Source organism: Ostrea edulis, chromosome 2, assembly GCF_947568905.1.
Source record: "Ostrea edulis chromosome 2, xbOstEdul1.1, whole genome shotgun sequence".
NCBI classification, from domain to species: domain Eukaryota; kingdom Metazoa; phylum Mollusca; class Bivalvia; order Ostreida; family Ostreidae; genus Ostrea; species Ostrea edulis.
Genome location: NC_079165.1, coordinates 22,629,691 through 22,652,396, shown reverse-complemented (window position 1 = coordinate 22,652,396; position 22,706 = coordinate 22,629,691). Strand labels below are relative to the sequence as shown.

The window sequence follows — 22,706 nt, the reverse complement described above, 5'->3', positions numbered from 1 at the left end:
CTATTTTATATCTTTCAGACTTCAGATCCACTATTAACTTTAAGGATAACGATTGGATCCCCCTATTCCTACAATATGCACATCTACAAATGGCAATGAAGCATTGTACAAAGTTTTCAGTCTATCCGATAAGCCATATAGGAGGAAAAGCATTCACACGATTTTGTAATGAATTATATAATTATCTGGAGAAAAAGTTGAAAATGTAAAAAGTTTACAGATGGACAACAGGCGATCAGTAAAGAAATGTAATGGAAATAAACACTGACCTTTTTGCACTTGATATACGAAAATATGCATATCAAATTGAAAGTTTATGGCAATGATGCCAACAAGTTTTGATCAGAAAAGCTAATAATGAAAAGCACAGTTGTACTCCATCAGAATTACCTTAACTTAATCATGTTAATGATACTGATTTGGCTAGAAATTACCTTAAGGTCTCTCCTAACATTTCTTTCTTCTTGGTCTCTCCTAATATTTCTTTCTTCTTGGTCTCTCCTAATATTTCTTTCTTCTTGGTCTCTCCTAATATTCCTTTCTTCTTGGTCATTACTTTCTTCATTCTGTAATCAATGTAAATATACCAATCACTCTAAATTGTCTGATTAAATAACAAGAGACCTAAGGGTCACATCGCTCACCTGCATCACCTTGACTCATATTTAAAGATTTTCCCTAAATGATCATGCACCCCCCCCCCCTCCCCCACAAAGTTTCTGAATCTGCCTGTGATTTACATGTATATATTCTTTGACCTAAAGCATACTACAGAAAAATTCGGAACTCATACAATTTTCAATTCTGAGGGAAATAATTCTGCTGAAAATTTCAGACGGAAAGAAACCAAAGATACCAAAGTCATTCTTGGTATTAATTAGCTTCCAGTCAAAAAATTAGCTATACTGGTTTTAAGATTAGTTTTTTAAAAACTTACATTCTCTTGAGTTTCCTCATCACTGTTGTTACATGCAGAACTTTCCATTTGATCTTCTGTAACATCCTCCTAGAAAGCCATAATAGAATACAATTGATAGAAAACCTATTTTTACAAACTATCAACTATGGAGCGCCAAATTAACATAAACTCAAATAATTGAAGATATCTTCAATTATTTGAAGATATCATCAATTTAATTATTGCTCTCTAATTGAATTAATGCACGCATTTAATCAATTATTGCTCTCATCAAATGAATTAATGTGCACATCAATTCAATTACTGCTCTAATAAATTAATTATTAACAAGAGGCCCAAGGGCCTAGAATCGCTCTTCTGGTAAATTGTACAACCCCACCATTTCTATTCTTAGCCTCTTAGTATTCTAAATCTTTAGTTAAATCCTAAGAATTCAAAAAAAATAGGTCAATGTGACCTACTTTTTGGTTTACACATTTTGAGAACCCAAGAAATATCAACTGACAAAGTTTGATGATTTTAAGCCAATTAGTATCTGAATATTGAAATATAGCTGTCAAATTCCAATCGTAGGTCATGGTGACCTACTTTCTGGTCAGCGAACTCCGAACATGCAAGACCCATCAACTGACAAAGTTTGATAACTGTAGGTCAAATAGTATCTGAAATATATAAATATAGCCGTCCAATTCCAAAAGTAGGTCAAGGTGACCTACTTTTTCGTCAACACCCTTTGAACATGCAAGACGCATCAACTGACAAAGTTTGATGACTGTAGGTCAAATAGTATCTGAAATATATAAATATAGGTGTCCAATTCCAAAAGTAGGTCAAGTTGACCTACTTTTTGGTCGAAACCCTTCGAACATGCAAGACCCATCAACTGACAAAGTTTGATGACTGTAGGTCAAATAGTATTTGAAATATATAAATATAGCCGTCAAATTCCAAAAGTAGGTCAAGGTGACCTACTTTTTGGTCGACACACTCCATTGACTCAAGATGCATCAACTGTCAAAGTTTGATGATTGTAGGTCAATTAGTGACTGAAATATATAAATATAACTGTCAAATGCCAAAAGTAGGTCACAGTGACCTACTTTTTGGTCGATACACTCCGAAGACTCAAGATGCATCAACTGACAAAGTTTGATGATTGTAGGTCAAATAGTGTCTGAAATATAGTAATTTAGCTGTCAAATACCAAAAGTAGGTCACGGTGACCTACTTTTTGGTCGACACAAACCGAAGACTGAAGACGCATCAACTGACAAAGTTTGATGATCCTAGGTTTTACAGTGCCCAAAATATGCATCTAAAATTGAAAATGTGAAATTTGAATATCTGCAAAATTCAAAAAGTAGGTCACTGTGACCTACTTTTTTTATAAATATGTTTCAAGGCCTCAAGATGCATCAACTTACAAGATTTGATGATTCTAAACCTCTCGGTATTTGAAATAACAACTTAAAATATATCTATAAATGATAAGCCATAAAATTCAGAAAGTAGGTCACGGTGACCTATTTTTCAGTTGACGCATTTCAAGGTCCCATGATCCACCAACTGACAAGTTTTGATGATCATAGGCTTCAAAGTGTCCAAGATATGCATCAAAATTAATTTTAAAATAAATACCTGCAAAATTCAAAAAGTAGGTCACCGTGACCTACTTTTGAGACAACTTGACACAAGGTCCTAAGATGCATCAACTGTCAAAATTTGATGATCCTAGTCCTTATAATGACTAAAATATCTAAGATTTAAGGAATTTTAAAAAATTTTAAATTTAGGTCAACTTTGAAGTGACCTTGAGACCATGCCCTTTGCCCCAGGGTAATGCCTTGAACAATTTTAAATCTACAACATATCCTCATCCTTATGTGTAAGTTTGGTGATAATCTGCCTTGTGGTTCTTGAGAAGAAGATTTTTTAGCAACCACTACTTTTGTTTGTATTTTCCTGATTATCTCCCCTTGTTAAAGGGTCACATCCCTTTATTTAGTATGTATGAAAGCCCTTGGGCCAATGATACCCTGTAACAAATTTGAAAAAAATTGGCCAAGGGGTTCTTGAGTTATAGTCCTTTTTCTAAAAAGTTTACGCACACCGCACACCGCACAAATGGCCATAGCATTAGCTCTTTGAGCCTTTGGCTCAGAGGAGCTAAAAATAATAATGCACGCATTTAATCAATTATTGCTCTCATCAAATGAATTAATGTGCACATCAATTCAATTACTGCTCTAATAAATTAATTATTAAAAATAATAATGCGCGCATTATGTCAATTAATGTGCTTCTCAATTGAATTCTAGCACGCATCAATTCAATTTGTTGAAATCATTAATTCATTTGAAGAGATCATTAATTCAATTAACTTGTTGCGTGCATCAAATGAATTGATGATATCTTCAAATAATTGAAGATATCTTCAATTATTTGAGTTTATGTTAATTTGGCGCTCCATAATCAACAAGTCATATATGTCTCAAACCACAGCTGAAATGTACACTTGTATGCTCCTCTGCCTTTTAGGAACACATTTCAGCCATGCATGGCTTGCTATGATGCAAGCCATCTTTGTTTTTTCATAAAACATATTACAATGTATCTTATCTATCTAATCTATAAAATTTTATGAATAAATGTAATTAAAAGCACAGACTATGGTACCAAACCTGAAGATGTTATTTGACATCTTTTGATATATGTTGCAAGTTGCAGTACATGGTTATGTGGCCAGACAGACAGATATCCATGCTCTTTATTCTTTTTCTTTTCATTGTCCAAAGCTATTGATCTATGGCTTGAAGACCACTCATCCTCAAATGTATTCAGAAAGGCTCTGGATTCTATGAAATGAGAATATACCATCTAAGATATACATTAAATTAACAATATTTTTGTCATGATAGTCATTATTAATGAGAAGTTTTCTATGCAAGAGTACATGTACCGATCGGATCACGCGCTCGTCCTTTTGTGTAAATAGTAAGAAGACTCGGACATGTATCAGTGCAAAAAGTGCATCAAATCGATGTATTTCCTCGCCGGAAGCACTGTGGATGAGGTTAAAAGGCCAGAACCGTCTCCCTGTATAATGCGTTATTCATATTTTCACCACAGATTCAGTTTTGGTATCATCAACGTCTTATTCACTCTAATACATAAACTGTATATACAAGTGGAAAATGAGAGTGGTAGAATACCTTAGATATGTATGACATCTTGGATGAATTTGAAAATTCGCGTTTCATATTGTAACGTACGAATGTGACATCATCGTTACATTTGTGTAACAAACTGATGGCGTTGATCCACATACGAGGTTCATTTGCGGTTACGGAAATAGTCAAGTAGGTGTGATTGGTACATGTACCATGGCGCATTGTACCAGTAAACATCTGATATATCTTTAATACTAGACAGATGTACATGTACTACAAAATTGCAATTCTTTAAAGTTACCTGACAACTCTAAGACTTCCACTTTTAAGGATTTCTTCTGGTACTGCACAGATACTTGTTGTCCTTTGCACAAAGCTTTTGCATCAGGGACTTTAAACTTCTTAGCATCAATAATAGCCGTGCAGCCATCAATATCAAACAGGACAAGAGCATACATGGTTTGTAAAGACAAAGGCACCTATAGAAAAATGTTGTTAGTCATTGCAAGTCTAGAGATGAAAAAAGTTTCCCCCTGTTGGGTGTATGGTGCATATCTATATTTGCATACTAAAATTCAGGCCTCAAGGTGTGAAATACATAGGATTCTGCACATTATATTATATTGTTCTAATTTATGTGATTGCTACTTGGGAATTGTTATATCAGTATTCAGGATAATCATGGCCTTGCCATAATAGATACATATTTGAAGATTTTTATCAATTTCATAATGGAGAGGGAGACTGTATAACAAAAAGAAAAATTAAGGATCCACACCTATACATGTATATGCAATGAAATTGGACTTATCTATTTATTTAATGAATATTTTACCCACATTAATGCATATCTAATGTTCAAACTGAAAAATATTTGAATTACCATAATATTGAAATGCGTTTTTGCTCACAGGCAGTGCTGTTTACACTTGACTTTAATAAGCCGTTTTGGGCATTTTCAATGTAGTGACTTTGAAAGCTTGAGGGTTACCATGGCTATCAAGCTCCCTATAATGGGTCAAATAATGTGTATGCGAGCTGAAATATCGTAGCATGTACAGGGAATTTGCCCAGTTCAATTTTTTTAGCCAAGTTAGATGCTTTATTATTGTGTACACCTAGAATGTTCTTCAAGATGAAATTTTCCGTTCCCTAGTTAATACCCCACAGGTCGATCCAGCCTTCAGAAAAATTTATTACTACGTTTTAAAGCAATTTTACCCAGTGTTATTTACATTTTAATGACAGACCATTTTGAAAATCGGATTACATATCCTTCGTTTGGGTAGCTCAAAAAATATGCCTAAGCTTTGAGTAATTCTTTTTCTTAAGAATTTTTTTTTTAAATTGTTAGGTTAATGATCAAAGATCGTAAAACAAAGCTCTATAAGTGTTTTTAAACAATGATTAATGAACAAATTTTTAAAACTGATTGCTGTGCACACTTAAATAACAATGTTTTTACAATAATTAATGATCATACTTTTTCATAAACAACCATATTGATTTTTGTACTTCAAACAAAAATAATAATTTCAGAGACCTAAACTTGTTTTATAATATCTCTGCCAAATCATGTTAAATTATGCATGTAAAATCATCCCTTTTTTCTTAAGTAATCAATCTTTAATTCGGGGGCCGAATCGACTAAGTAAAATGGACTGGATCAACGAGACAGCTAGACCATCTTGGGACGGATCAACCGTGAAACTGAACGACCCGACACCAAAGATCTGGGCCAAAGGAAGTTTAAATTAGTTTTTCTAGCTCTAGCAGCAAATTCATTATTATAGGCAAAAACAGTGTGCCAAAAAAGTGGATTCAAATTCGTTTAAGGATAAGAGATATGCCTTAGGGAGATAATCCTTAATTTTGAAATGAATTTCTAAATTTTATAACTTATATATCTCAACTGATTCGATATGCAAGAGCTTGTTCTGCGTATGATCAGTTTTTAAATCGAGGGAGGCTACTGACAAAGAAGTTGATGGTGCAGGGGTTTCAACAGTCTTGTTTAAAGTCAGTATTTCGCAAATTCTATGGCCGTTAAAGCGATCTACTTTTGTTTCATACCAATTGTTAGGCCGTTCTTGACAAACTGATTTTGACTATGGATAACATCGTTTACCTGATGAAGATATAGGGCTCACGTCGGGTGTTAGTGTTCGACAGGGGCTGCTTACTCGTCCGAGGTACCCGATCCGACCTCTGATATGTCTAGGGGTCCGTGTTTGCCCAACTCTCTGTGATTGATCACTGTTCGTTATCTTCGCCTTTCATTTTACCATCGAGCTGTACAGTTCCCGAGGATACTTGTCGCTCGATATTATTTTTTTCATCAATAGAAACAATCACGAGATAATACTGGCTGACACGTCGCCAGGTAAAAAAAGGTGTCACTCTACAGAGTGTATAAAGTGCACATGCTCTAATAGATTGGTTGGTATCCCTCGGATTAACAGATAATCCTTCAAGATATCAAAGATTTACCGTGTGTACAGTCATATAATAATCCGCTTTAGTACATGAATGAAAATTCATGTAGCCAAATTAAAGTTTATCATCTTCCTTCAAGCAAACGTGGACGGCTCTGTGTTGTCTTTTATTAATAATGAATTCACTGGGTTATATCGAATGAAAATTATTTTTCCAGTTTTGATTTTGTTTCGGCCTCTGTCGGGGTCCATTGCACTCTGTAACGTCGATAATGCGATTTAAGTTGTAAGGCTTTCTGTAGCGGATCCTATAGCGTTTCAATTTGAGCCCACCTTGTCGTACACAGCAGTCGTATATGAAAGGTGGGGATAACGAACTGTGATCAATCTCATAACTCCTAAAAGGAATACAAAATGGAGAGTTGGGCAAACACTGATCCCGGGATATACCAAAGGTGGGATCATGTGCCTTGGAGAAGTAAGCACCCCCTGTCCATCGGTCACATCCACCATGACCCCTATATTTTGATCAGGTAAACTGAGTTATCCTTAGTCAAAAATCTGTCCCAGAAGCGACATTGCCCTACGTACGCTTTTTACATGGGGTTGTCACAACCCTCGATCAGGGATTAGGGGTGATTTATTGATCCTCTCCGACAATACTGTTAGAACAACCACCTTATTGTACAGGGAGGGAGTTTAATTCATCTGGCTAACCCCTCTGACGAACGCCTACTTGCAACTTTCCGACGGTTTGGTTTAGAGTTTCATTGTTCAAATGCTTTTTATTATGTCCATTGTTGAGTTTGCATGTGCAATCACCTGCAGAAATGTTTGATGACGAGAAACTTATTTTTATATGCCCCTCTTTAGACGGTCCGTATTATGGCAATCGTAACTACTCGGCTATTTCCGTAAGCGCAAATGAACCTCGTATGTAGATCGACGCCATCAGAGTCAGTTGTAATGTGTACACAAATGTAACTTTGACGTCACAGTCGCACGTTACAATATGAAACGCGAGCTTTCAAAGCCATCTAAGATATCATACATATGAAAGACGGAGACATCGAACAGCGATCAGTCTCCTATAAGGAAATACAAAATAGAAAGCCAGGCAAACACGGACCCGTGGATATACCAGAGGTGGGATCAGGTGCCCAGGAAAAGTAAGCATCTCCTGTCGACCGGTCACATCCGCCATACGCCCTATATTTTGACCAGGCAAACGGAGTTAACCGTAGTCAAAATCTGTTCTGGAAGGTATTCTACCACTATCAATTTCCAGTGATATGTTTATAAAATATAATGAATAAGACGTTAATGATACCAAAACTGAATGTGTGGTGAAAATCTAAATAACACATTATGCAGACATTCGGTCCTAGCCCTTTAACGTCATCCACATGCGCGATTCCGGCGAAGAAATGCATCGATTTGATGCAAATTTTACACCGATCCACGTCAGTCTTCTTCCCAGTTACGGAAAAGGACGAGCGCGTGATCCGATTGGTATTATGATCTATTATGGCACAGCGACGTCTATACGTCCGTTCGTTCTGGGTTTTCTGTTTCTAATTTTATTTCTCTGTCACATATCAAGCTGAATCTTGCTATGTAGCTTCTTTGTGGATCACTCTAGATCTTGATGCAATTTTGATCGCATTTGACCTCTCTTGCAGGAGTTTGCTCCTTTATTTGAAAATTGTTATTTAGATGGTACATAATTTTTCCGGCGATCTCCTCCCGTAATTGTTCATGTAAAGACCATCTTGCTTTAGCGATTACTTGTATGGGTATTGAAGATGGGCAGGTGGCAAGTATTTTGATTTTCTCAAATGTTTGAGAAAATTACAGGTTGTTCAACTTCATTCGTTTGGGAAAATATTACATAGGGAGTACAAGATTTGTCCGGTGAACCCCTGTCACAGTTTTCAAGTGAAAACTCTCTTATTTACAGAGTGTATGCTTATTGAAAGTGTGCATGTGGCCATTTTGATTTTCAAATGTTGAGAAGATTACTTTTTGAGAAAATTACATGTTGAACTTAGTCAGTTTTGAGGAAATATTGCATAAAGAGTACACGATTTGTCTCTTTTTTCCCTTCCACATCTTTCAAGTGAAGGCATTATTTTACAGAGTATTTGTTTGGGTATGAAGGAATGTGACAATGAGTGGGATTTTCTTCAATTTTTGAGCAAATTACAGGCTGCTGAACTTAGTCCGTGTTGAGGAAATATTATATAAAATACAGAACATGTTTTTTCTCTCATGGACTCCTCTCACAGTTTAGAAGCTAGGGTCTTTGTAAATAACTTCAAGATGTGCACAATGCAAGGATTTTGATTCTCAAACATTTTTTTTTATTTTCATTGACGTTTTAAATAATTACAGGTTGTTGAACTTGGTCAGATTTGGGGAAATATTTTAAACGCAAAACTCTTGGTTTGTCTGTCTACTTCCTGTCACAGTTTTTGAGCTAGGACCCTTTTTTCATACGATGCAAAGACAGTATGGCACAGCTTGATGATGGCTGGTAACTACCTGATGCAAAGTTCTACAAATTATGGCTTAAGGAAACACCTTATGTAAGCATTTTCACGGGCGTATTAGGTACCTTTGCGGTACTCTTGTTGCTAGCACTTTTCATAAGTTGTTAATAGGGCCCGAAGAATTTATTGCAATGCTATTCAATACAGGGTCAAATGACGATGAGGAAGAAACCCCAAGCTTAATCACACAGTTATAGAACGTTTGCAGTGGGAGATTGAAACCCTACGTCATTTTTGCCACAAATACAATACATTACTGGCATATATAGATGAAAACTTCAGATTTAGAATGCAACATTTCTGAATATTTAGGCGAATACTTGACATTCACATGTGCCCCGTTCGAAAATCTTGGATCCGCAACTGGTTTGCGGCGTATTTGTGCACCGTTTATCATGAAAGTACAAATGTTAATCAGTTGAATCAAGTAAATTTAGCATGAAACGAGAAAATATATTTTCATAAATGTAGGGAGGGGAGGGTGAGCATATACAGGTATAGTCCTAAGTCAATTCATCCGTTGAAAGTCTTCAATTTCAAAATATTGTACATATCCTCCACTTTCCTCGCATTTCAAATTTCTCTGGTGTGTTATTATGTCTCCTCTCTTTCAGAGGAAGACATTGTTTTTTTACTTTCTGTCCGTCCGTCTGTCAGTCACAAAATCTCGTGAACGCGTCTCCTCCTATATGGCTTATCGGATGGACTAGAGACTTTGTACAATGCTTTATTGCCATTTGTAGATTTGTAGATGTGCACATTGGTTGGACTGGATGACCCAATTATTTTCCTATGAGTTATAATCATATAAGCAACTAGAGCAAAGCTCGTTGCAAAGCAACGAGAGGTCTTCCGTCGGAGCTGTGTGACATAAAAACCTTAAACTTGACCATATGTCCTTGGGTCAGGTCCTAATGCAGCCTCAGTTAACATGAAAATCTGTTATAAGTATGAAATCTAAATGTTTCTTCATTACTTGGTATGGACAGGACAGGGTTTGTATTTTCTAAAAAGTGAACTTGACAATGTGACCATGGGTCAAGGGCAGGACATATTCTTTGATCATATGGAGCGTGTATGTGAGATTAAATTATTTCAGCATTTAACTTTTCAGTCCCAATAATGAAGAAAAAATTACTATTTAAATTTATGAAATTTATGGCTCAGGACATACAATAAAGGTTTATAGCTGTTACCAATATTTTATCATACAACAAAATTATGATAGCATAATATTCAGACTGAAGAGAATAATTCATCGAGTTTGACTTATTTATACATACAAATCAAATAAATTGCTCTCAAATCTTGAATATTTTATTAAACTTTAATATCTATCTGCGTAAATACATGTAGGTATATTATGTACACAGTGCACACAGAAGTCGCGTATGAATTTCACGCCAGCGGCACGTGCCGAAGCTACATAATTTGGACCAAGAGTTCTGAATCAATGTTTAATCAAAGTCATTGTTTTTAAACAATAAAACAACAAATCATTTGAAATGAGACTGGTCGGCCATGGGTTTCTGAACATTCTATACGCATGTTTAGATTTGGTTTAATCTTGATTATAAACTATTGATTTCAAAACATGTTCAGAAATAATTTGTTATGTTTGTAAAATGTATCCATTTTCTTTTTCACAACGAAGAATTTGAGTAAAGCTTGTGTGTTCAGTTAAAGTAGTGTGAAATCACAGATCGCTAGTCCAGCAGCGATGAATCTCCGATATTAAACACACATTCAATTAGACATGATTGAGAAACGAACTGTATATTAAATTGCAGATTTTAAGATTGATGCCTGACTCAATGCTCTAGAGTTTTGAATTTAAAACAAATCAAACGTAAGACCAGGGACGTATAAACAAGTATATACATCCCCGGAAAGACTGAATTATTCGAAAAATCCAATATGATCAAAAACATAACATTCTGTGTTATATTTAGGACGACAATGTTTACTTTGTGTACATGCCCTGGTTCACACGCGATGGTTCCTCGATGCGGTTACGTAATTGTAAACAAAAACAAACCCGCGGTGTATGTAAGATGCGTGTAGTTAATGACTGAGTTATTCTATGCTTGAAGGTTTGTTTCTTCAATTAAATATATCATTGTTAATAACAATCGTAAAAGAGATAACCTTTTTCCTCTTTTTTCTTTGGAACGATTGTTTATATTAAAGCTACTAAATAATAATAAAAAGAAAGTTGTCGATAGATGATTTTTAAAGGAACCATAGATCACGTTAAAACCTTATTTTAAAAGAATATTAGCATTTTATGAAGTCGAATTTATCAATTAAAGCAAGTTTATTTAAGTTATACGCATATTTTTCACCCTTCACTTACCTAACGATACGGTTACCTGTTTGCGGGTCAAGCTTTTTACTCATATATAACACAATACTCGAGCAAAATATTATGTTTATGAGATCAATAAGATGTTAAAGAACAACTTTTCCAGCAAAAGCCATATTTACCGTTTTTGAGTTATAAAGCGAAAACTTTGAAGATCCCCAGATCCCTAATTTAAGGGGCCAGCCCCTTTTTAGGGATATCAAAAGAAAGCTCTTAACATTTTGCACAACGTTTGTTCTACACGTCTTAACAAAATATTTTTAGTTTAAAAGATACAAAGGAAAACATGTGTAATTTTTTGCTCCTTTAGGCGTCCTAATTTTTTAACCCAGTCAACCACCATTTCGAACGCTGTAATCAAAAAACAGAAAACGATGTGCACAACTACAATGCTCCTACTTTTCATTTTCAATGCATTTTCTGCTCAAGCTTATACAGTCTCAGAGCCTTTGTCTGGAAACCAAAGCCCCTAAAATTTCATTCAAAGGGGAATAACTCGTGAACAAAAGGGAATTTCTTAAATGTAGTACATGATTTTAAAATTGTTCTGCAAAGTTTATAAACCCTGGAAATTTGAGCAAAATCCATGCAGAAATGGGCGAGATATGAAGCATCAAAGTTAGCGTCTAGGAAAAAGAAAAAAAAAGAATAATAAGAATAATCTTAACCAGCCCAATCAGTAGAAGGTCTTGCGTTGTTACGGAAGACCTTAACTAGATGAAACCCCGCGCAAGTGCGAGAAATCACAAATAATATTGCATAGACGAAAGGCTTTTTTAATGCATGTTTGAATTGTTGCACAAATATACTGAATGAAAGATGCAAGGTGAAGATAACGAACAGTGATCAATCTCATAACTCCTATAAGCAATACAAAATAGACAGTTGGGCAAATACGGACCCCAGGACACACCAGAGGTGGGATCAGGCGCCCAGGAAGAGCAAGCATCCCCTGCCGACCGGCCACATATCTTTAATTCAAAAGAATGTAAGAACAATTTATAAATAATTGCGTGCATTAGTTCTGTTATATTTATTGATATCATATACAGTAAATAACTCCAAATTAAATGTTCCTTATGTAACATAAATGTTCTCTCTCCGTATTGAAAATAAGATTATGATTCTACGACAGCAATTGAAGTGGCGGATTTGAGGGGGATGGGTGTCATCTGCCATCTCCCCCTAAAATGTTCAAATTTAAAGTACATCGTGGTCTCTTGTTGAGCAAAAAAAGAAAAAAAAAAAAGAAAAAAAAACATAAAAGAAGGAATGATCTCTTTCACTCTCGGAGAATTAAATGAATCTTCTGATTTATTGAATTACCTTTATTGGGAGATCTTACACTTTGTTTTCCCAAAAAACCCTTATCATTTGCGTCATTTTATTAATTTCCTTTTGCTAAAACTGATAGAAAATAGTAAAAATAACTATATAGGAAACATATTTAAAGCCCTATGAAATCGGTAAAATCAAGGAGCTTCCAGGGGCTTCGCACCCTGGGCCCCACACCAGGGCTTCGCACCCTGGGCCCCACACCAGGGCTTGGTCTTGGGCCCACCAGGGGTGTCGTTTCTTCTCGTTAAACACAATATTCAATTAGAACATAATGCACTATATGAATGACAAACAGAAAAACTGCTATATTGTAAACAGTGGTCTGATTTCTTGGACATTGTCAGGTAGTGTACATGTACAAGCTAATTTCGGTAAAATGTTTTAACTTTAAATCTATAAGGCGCAAACTTCCCAGAACAGTCCCGGACCATTCGATATCTGACATATTGGACAGTTATTAACTAATTACTTACTTTCACGATCTGTGTCATCACAAAACATGATGAACTAAACTAAAAACTTTTTTGTGTTTATCCATGTGTTTGTACATATCAGTAACTGTTAATAAATTAATACCAAAAATGCGTAATAGTGACTTCTATAAGCACGGGAAAAAGTTAAAGAAGATCGAAAATATCAGATGAATATCGTATTTAAAAACTTTTCGATGTGTCAGATCGTTGGTCTAGGAAGGGGGGATGTCCTTCGTTTAAGTTCTTCATAAAATGATAAAGCCTGGTCAAAAGTATTATAAGCATAACTAACACTGAACACCTACATAATTTTATGCTGATCATGTTGTAAACCAATCACAACTTTTCGGCTTGCTGGAAAAGCCCGAGGATGTGCGATTTCTTTTAGACAAAATCGTCTATAGTAACTTGGCGCTTCGTTCTGGATATTTCCATCTGGCCGATTTAAGACTAAAATCACGGATTGAAGAAACGGACAGACATATTTTATCTATTCAAATATTATCGAAAATTATTTCTTCTGTAGGATCAAAATCAAACATTGATAAACAGTGGATTTACCCCATATTGTATTATCTTAAGTTGCCATTAAAAATAATAAAACTGGCTTAGATCCGCCAAAGCGTCTCCACCACTGTGATTTTCAGGGTAGTTTTTCGAAAACGAAAGTAGGGTTTTAATTAGATTAACGATAGTTACTAATCAAGTAAAATTCTATTATAGCTTACGGACTTCACCTCACATGTGGAACAATAGTAAAGGTGCAAACATAAACTCTGGAGCAAGTGTTTCGGAGGTTATTGGCAAAATGTGTTGATTTATAAGTATAGATACAGGAGGAGAAGCGTTCATAACACAGGCACTTGTTTCTGTAAATGACTTATGACCTCTGTATACTAATAACAACACAAGGTAACTAGCTTCAAATGACACCCCTGAGAATGTCGGCCTTTTGAGCTTCCAGGGAATATGCTATGTAAATGTATTTACTACCGTTGTATTGTACAATCATTCAACTTAAAAACCATGTATGACATGACTGCATTCTTTGCCTCTTATCGCCGAAAACTGCAACAAAACATGGATTTTCCGTTTTATACCACGAAGTGCTATGTACTGATACCGCACAGAATGAAAATTGTATATTCGTTGTGTTGAAAAATAAAGTCTCATTGTTTTATTATCACAATAAATTGATACGATGTTTATTACCAAAAAATCTTGAACATATTGCTTTGTTAACAAAATAAAAATTTTGAATTGAAGACGCTGTACGCTATTTTTAGTTACTCAAAAAACCCAAAGCTGTTCGTACGTTTCGGGATTTTACATGTCATCAGAAGATAGAAGCTAAGACCTCCCGAGTGGAGATTTAAAAATATTTTCGTGTCGGAATCATTTCTGATAAAGATAATAATGAAATTATGACTTACTGTATATACAACTTCGTTAACTAGTTTGAGAAATATTTCTGCCAATTGCATGTTTCATGCAGATCTATGGAAAGTCAAAGAAAATACAGATAAAAGATTATTTGGAAGTATGCAAAATAGAGCAAGGAAAGTTTTTTTAGTGATGTGTTATTGACTTTGTGATATGTATTGATGTGGCAAGTGTAACGTATTTCCTTATACGCAAGAAGGCTATCAAAGTCCGTGCCTTGTCAATTCAAGGGTTCGAGGTGTAATTAGAATAGCAACTTTCATTGATAAAATAAGATTGGGAATGTTATTAGAAATTGGGCCTGCAGATATATACAAATATGGCCTAACCCTACTCAGGTTAATAATTACTATGAAATCAAGGAAAGTCAATCAACATACAAAGATCAGGGGTTCACCAAATGATTTATAATATCAAAACGATTTAGCAATGGGTATGACCACCCTCAGCGAACGACTGGCTGACCTCGGACTAACGCTTGTACTGCAGCCTTATTCAGGACACACAGTACAAGTGACAGCCCTTCAACCGCTGCACACACTGTAGAGCCTTATTCAGGCAGACATTGTGAACGACAGCCTGGCCGTCAGTCAAGTCCAGTACACAGGACAGACGAATTATGTAGCTAGCCTTTATCTGGTCGACCTCGACAGTGGCAGGCCTCTTACTACTAAGGTCAGCCTATTAAAAGGACAGCCTCAATGCCTCCACTCTAACACCGTTACAATGCACGGAATTAAACACTGGCTTTCTCAAAAAATCACTTTATTGCTTGCAACTTACTCTTAATCTTGTCCACCACGTCTTCTCGCTCTGAGCTTCGACAATAACTGACTGACGACAACTGTTTCGCGCTGTATTTATAGTGTTAGGTCATGTGACTAAATTACGGATGTTTACATTGAAAACTACAATGTAGAACCTAGATGGTCGATGGATAAATTTCCGGAATATTACATTACCCACGCCTCCGATGTCATGCGTCCCGCATGAAAACAAAGTAATTAACCAATGATAAGTGTTGAATGATATATAATGTGATTTATGCTTAAAATCCACAAAAATGATCAAATCCTAAAAATGTTTACAACTGTCAACGAATATGTACTGTACACTACCAGTGTTTATAACAATACAATACAAAAAAAAATATCAACAAGTCATTTAAAAATGATCTTCTCCTTCCTGATGACCTTTACATCGGCATCACCTTCTCTACACTTTCTGACCGTTGTTGTCACAACTACCCTTTTCTTTGGGGAGGTCTGTGTGCCAGCGTCGACTCTACTGCATTCCACAGATGGAATTGCTGGTCCCATATCAACTTGGGTGGATCTGTCCACAAGAGCAATCTTCTCTGGAACAGGGATCTCATCTACACTTAATCTCTTTCTTGTAAATGGTAAAGACGGTTGGGTCTTTTTCCGGAAGAGTCTTCCTTCTAACAGGTTGTCCTCCTTCTTCTCTGGATTCTGTCTCTCCTTTTTCTCATCAATATCAGGTTCCTCATTCTCATCACTTGAACTACCACTTGACGAGTCTGTAGAGGACACCTCACCTATAACATTACCAGGGTCCTGGTCCATCCAATCTTCATTTCCGCTTTCCTCGTCTTTCTTTTCTTCATGCAGTGAACCACCTGCTTTCCCCCCACTTTTCTCTTTTGTGCCCAGCTTAATGAGTTCATCATCAGGCTTTAGACCAGGATGACATCTTTTGACATGTCTCTTAAGATTAATTTCCCTTGTGCTGGTAAAACCACATATTGGGCACTCAAACATTCTCAGAGCACATTCCAGGATGTGTTCCTTGTATCTTTCTTCTGTCCCTGATCGCTGTAAACGGTCAAAAGCCTGAGTGACCTTATTACCATTTATCAGAGCTTTAGCGACTAAACCACGAGCCGACTCCATGAAACGATTTGAGGATTCCATGACACCCAACTTTGGTATTTTCTCGTATTCAGGAGCTATAATATTACACATGGTAATAACTTCACTACAAGAAGGTATGGTGACATTGTCAGCAATAACCACTTTGTCATAACCAATCTTTCCTTCAAAGGAAAATTTCATCTGCTTCCCACGAATGACAATAGCAGAATGGGGTAAATCAAGTAAACAATTGTTTGATGCCAAAAAGTCAAGCCCTAAAATACCATCAATACCAACATCAATCACTGTAAATAACTGACTGAACTCCAAGTTCGACAGTGAGAAAGAAATTGAGATGGCACCCTCAACTTTCATAGCACTTCCATCTGCTGTGAGCACCTCCTGGTTAACCTTACTAAGGATTGGCTTTGGATTACTTATCACAGAATGTAATATGTCAGGTGAGATGATACTGACTGTGGCTCCTGTATCTATGAGCAATTTGACTCTATTGCCGTTGATGGCTGCATCAACAAATATACCTGCTTCACCAGCTCTCCGACTGACCCCAGTACGGCTTGTGTCATTCTCATTGACTTTCTCCTCTTTTTGTTTAGGAGAAGAGTCTATCTTGTTCTTCCTTGTTTCTGATTTCCTTTTATAGGCAAAGCAGTTCCTCTGTATATGGCCCTTCTTCTTGCAATAATTGCAAACAATATCAGTAGACTTTTGTTTAGAACTCTTTGATTTCCCTGTTTCTCGCTTTATCGACTTCATGTCCTCTTGCAAGTCATGAACTGCCTTCAACAGTTTGGCAATGGCATCTTCTTGAGTGATAGCTTCCCTCAGATATCCTTGGTCTTCTGTTCGACGTCTTTCAGCCAAATTAAATGCATCAAGCTCTACTGCATGGCGAATCGCATCATTAAGGTCTGTCGGCCTTGCTTGTTTCACTCGTAATCTCATATCACTATTTTGAAGAGCATCAATAAATTGTTCTTTTGCAAGAATTTCTCTGACCTCTGTTGGAGCTGTTGAGTAGGCAAGGTTAGTCAACCTGCGTACATCTTGTCCAAGTTCTGGTAACGTCTCTGAAGCTCGCTGCCTTCTCTCTCGTAGTTGTGCTCTGTACAGCTCTGTTTGGTTGGAAGGTAGAAATTGTTCTTCTAACGCCCTGCACAGGAGTCGATAATTGCATTTCTCTCCCTCTGGTAAACTTCCTAAGACACCTTGTGCTCGACCTCTCAGTGCTACTGCCAAATACATGCCTTTCTCCGAGGTTGTCCAACCATTTAATTCCGCACATATATCAAAATGAGACTTGAAGTCTAACCACGAGGTACTACCATCAAACTTGTCTGGTTTGACATTACTACTCTTTTTCTGGTCAAAACTTGCCCTAACATTTGGACGACGTCTTGTTATATTTTCCTCTGAGTGCAAAGGAAAATATTGCCTAGCACTATCTAAAGGCGTACTCGTTGAGGAGAATCTATTTGAATCTCTCGCATCATGATCTAAGCTACCTAACACAGGCATTTCATATCTTTGGGGGTCGTCCTAACTGATTTAGGTCTCGCACCCCATTCTTCATTTAAGGTCTCTCGCCTACTTTCAGGAATACCTGAATCTCTGGCGTTCCTTATGCTCTGATCAACACTAGCCTGTAGCTTACTTAATTCCCTCTCTACTTTAGTTAGATCAGAATCTAAATTCTCCATAATAGCCCTTTATCCTATTTTATACAACAATATAATTCTAACTTAACTATACCCTCGAATCCCGACGCTGCCACCAATTTTTGTAACGTATTTCCTTATACGCAAGAAGGCTATCAAAGTCCGTGCCTTGTCAATTCAAGGGTTCGAGGTGTAATTAGAATAGCAACTTTCATTGATAAAATAAGATTGGGAATGTTATTAGAAATTGGGCCTGCAGATATATACAAATATGGCCTAACCCTACTCAGGTTAATAATTACTATGAAATCAAGGAAAGTCAATCAACATACAAAGATCAGGAGTTCACCAAATGATTTATAATATCAAAACGATTTAGCAATGGGTATGACCACCCTCAGCGAACGACTGGCTGACCTCGGACTAACGCTTGTACTGCAGCCTTATTCAGGACACACAGTACAAGTGACAGCCCTTCAACCGCTGCACACACTGTAGAGCCTTATTCAGGCAGACACTGTGAACGACAGTCTGGCCGTCAGTCAAGTCCAGTACACAGGACAGACGAATTATGTAGCTAGCCTTTATCTGGTCGACCTCAACAGTGGCAGGCCTCTTACTACTAAGGTCAGCCTATTAAAAGGACAGCCTCAATGCCTCCACTCTAACACCGTTACAATACACGGAATTAAACACTGGCTTTCTCAGTAAATCACTTTATTGCTTGCAACTTACTCTTAATCTTGTCCACCACGTCTTCTCGCTCTGAGCTTCGACAATAACTGACTGACGACAACTGTTTCGCGCTGTATTTATAGTGTTAGGTCATGTGACTAAATTACGGATGTTTACATTGAAAACTACAATGTAGAACCTAGATGGTCGATGGATAAATTTTCGGAATATTACACAAGTACCTGTTGTTACATTGAAGTTTTATGAAACCCACCATAAGTACCAAGAACGCTGCAGGCACATATCAATGTTTTTCGGAGGCGACTGGCCAACCCTTAACATTAACTGTTATTTTCATGCATGCAAATGAAGATATATTACGAGAATGGCCCCTCCACTATTTTTGATAGTACTATGTAGTAGTGAATGAGAAGATATTAATGCATGTAAGCTTGAAAGTTATGAATTGAAGCCCTGGAGCAAAGAATGACCCCTCCCAGCCTGAGGGGGGAAATTGAGACAGCAATGACGAACACTATACCCCCCCCCCCCCCCCATGCACACACTAATTAAGGTTCTGAAGGTCTTTATCATGACTATCATATTTTTATCATTGTCTGTCAGGAAATTTAAACAAGCCATGTGCAACTTACAACTTCTCCGACGAATCCCCTCCCCGCATCCCTAATATTACGGATCTGTGCCGATATCAGTGGGGAAATTCACAGGCATCTGAAGTATGGACACCCCCCCCCCCTTTCTGATTTTTTGGGGCGGCGATTATTTCTCCGGAATGTGTGGATTCCCCGTCTATTCCATCCTAATTTCGATTTATGTAATCGTAAACTTGCTTTTTGTAAGCCTTAAATACCTTATACTGTTTATAATAAGTATATTCTATATTATACCAGTCCAGTAGAAGGCCAATCTCTAAAGCTTGTGAAAAGCGTGAAACAACTACATCAATCGAAATTGGGTTGAGAGAGACAAGGAATCCACACATTTTGGAGGCATTGTCACCGCAAAAAAAAAAATCAGAAGGGGGGATTATAGTTATCAGGTGTCTGTGGAAAAAAATATGGGGGGATGGAGTCCCCTTTATTTTTTGTAGCATTTCCCCCCTAATGTTAGTAACTAAATTATATAAAATAAGATCAATTGTGGTTAATGGTCACCATTAAAATCACCCTTTTGCCTGTTATTTTTAATTCATCTCTGATGCTCTATCTTTCTATAAATAACTCTAAAGAATTCCAAACGTAATTTTAGAAGAGCGTGCTAGCCAGTCAAAATCGCCCACTTATTCTGTGCGGTATCAGTACATAGCACTTCGTGGTATAAAACGGAAAATCCATTTTTTGTTGCAGTTTTCGGCGATAAGAGGCAATGAATGCAGTCATGTCATACATGGTTTTTAAGTTGAATGATTGTACAATACAACGGTAGTAAATACATTAGCATCGCATATTCCCTGGAGGCTCAAAAGTTCGACATTCTCAGGGGGTGCCATTCTGTGTCATTTGAAGCTAGTTACCTTGTGTTGTTATTAGTATACAGAGGTCATAAGTCATTTACAGAAACAAGTGCCTGTGGTTCATAAGCTATTTTGACATCCTCTAGCCCTCCTAGATCCACTATAACGTTTGGGAAAATAATTTCATCTATAAATGACAATGAACTATTGCACAAAGTTTCAAATCTATTCGGTAAGCCATATAGGAGAATTGTTCACAGGTTATTTTACATCTTCCACCCCTCTTATATCCACTATTATGTAACTTTTACTAAAATAATTGGACACTCATATTCCGACAATATGCACATCTACATATACAAATGTCAGTGAAGCATTGAGCCATATAGGAGAAGTGTTTAAAACTTGAAATTTTGTACAATACTTCAATGTCGTTTGCAGATGTGCATATTGTAGGGACAGGGGAATCCAATTGCTTTCCTTAAAGTTATAGTGGATCTGAGGGATGGAGGGTGTAAAATAGTTTGTGAACACTTTTCCTGAACACTTTTCCTATGTGGCTTATCGGAGTTCATAATGGTCCTGCTCATGCTTTCTCCTCCATACCATGCAGTACATTAAGGGGGGGATGTTTGATTTGGAGCACTTCCAATTTGGGGACCTGGGGAGACATTTGTTTTTCATAAAAAAAAATATCTCTAGTTCCTCCTTAAATCATTACTACAAGCCGCCTTTAGATATCTCAGTACCATTAGCACACTCACAAGAGCTAATTAATTTATCTCTTCCACCAATAAAAAATGGGCGCCACCAGATAACTGAAATATTGTTGAGTGTGGCGGAAAACATCAATCAATCAATCCTACAGACACCTGAACATTGTTATACCAAATTGCATAACCTTGATAATTTATAATGTATTGATAAATTTAGAATAAGTTGTCTCTGGACCAGTTGTACGGGTATATGAAAATATAATCGGAAATAATTGAGATAAACCTAGGTTTATTGAAGGAAGTAGATAAACAACTGGTTGTTATGCATGTCAGCCCTGTTGCACACCACCAAATGCTGTCCAAGGGCTTATCACATCTGATGTCCATCCGTGAGCATCCATGATATATACTAAATCTCCCCTCTCCAGAGCCAGGACGATGCTGCTACCAGCAGTAATATACTTTTTGTCATTGCCTGAGTTATTTGAGGCCTGTCTTCCTTTGATCTTCCCATTTACGTATAACCCTGCATGTGACACTTTACCAGGGTTACTGAGAGTGTACCAATTGAACAGATAGATACCTTTACTTGGCGTGGTGAACTTCCCCGTCTTTGGATTGTACGCATTTCCTACGTTGGTGACGACATTGTCAAAGACCCAGACTGAACCGCCTTTGTAAATTCTGTTAGAGCCAAGCTCGGCGTGGAATGCTACAGGCATTTTCGGTTCTACAAAGTAAAATACATGTACACGAGGAAGAAAGTTAAAGATAGCGAATGTTTGCAAAATCTTCAAGGAATTAAAAACTTTGTGCATGGTAGAAATGTATCTTTTAAAGGAATTGTATTCAATGGGCACATTGAAACCCTGTACATTGCCTTGTTCGATCATTATGTAAAGAAATTATATCGGTCTTTAGACTTTGTCGACTACCATTCTTAAATATACGAATCATCATCTAAGCGATGGACTGATGACATTTGCTCAGTGATATCAATGGTGTGTAGATAATTCTGCATTTATATGATGAGAAGCTGTTATACGTTTTGAGTGTCTAAATTATTGTATGTATTCCCGTGGGGAATTCCGGGTTAGAATAAGTCCTCAGTACCCGTTGCTTGTCGTAAAAGGCGACTAAATGAGGTGGTCCTTCGGATGAGACTTAAAAACATCGACGCCCCGTATCACATCAGGTGTGGCACGGTAAATATCCCTGCTCAAAGGCCATAAGCGCCGGGCATTGTCCTAAATTTTGCAGCCCTTCACCGACAATGATGATGTCTCTATATGAGTGAAAAACTTTCGAGAGGGACGTTAAACAACGTACAATCAATGGTATATAGTATGCAGAGAGGATACGATGAATGTGATACAAAACACTGTTGTAACTTTGCTAAATTAGACGATGAAAACAAATTATCATGGTTTCTTAACTGTGAAAATATTGAACCAGTTTCTGCTGAATGTGAACTAGCTAGACATGCCATTTAAATGTACATAACCAATTTAATTATATAGAAATAGAGGGTGAGGAATTATATATATCTAGTATTGCTGTTTATGCGTGCAATGTGTATGTTACTTACAAACA

General features: G+C 36.9%; 1 protein-coding gene across 1 annotated transcript; it reads right to left on the bottom strand.

The window, feature by feature from the left end:
* Positions 1-21,434: 21,434 nt before the first annotated feature.
* Positions 21,435-21,884, bottom strand: LOC130052172 (complement C1q-like protein 3). Its single transcript, XM_056156426.1, has one exon. The coding sequence runs from the start codon at positions 21,833-21,835 to the stop codon at positions 21,443-21,445; it is 393 nt and encodes a 130-aa protein (XP_056012401.1). The 5' UTR covers positions 21,836-21,884; the 3' UTR covers positions 21,435-21,442.
* Positions 21,885-22,706: the final 822 nt, after the last annotated feature.

Coding starts and splice junctions, on each gene's coding strand:
- LOC130052172 (XM_056156426.1), bottom strand. CDS start 21,835: ATGCCTGTAGCATTCCACGCCGAGCTTGGCTCTAACAGAATTTACAAA.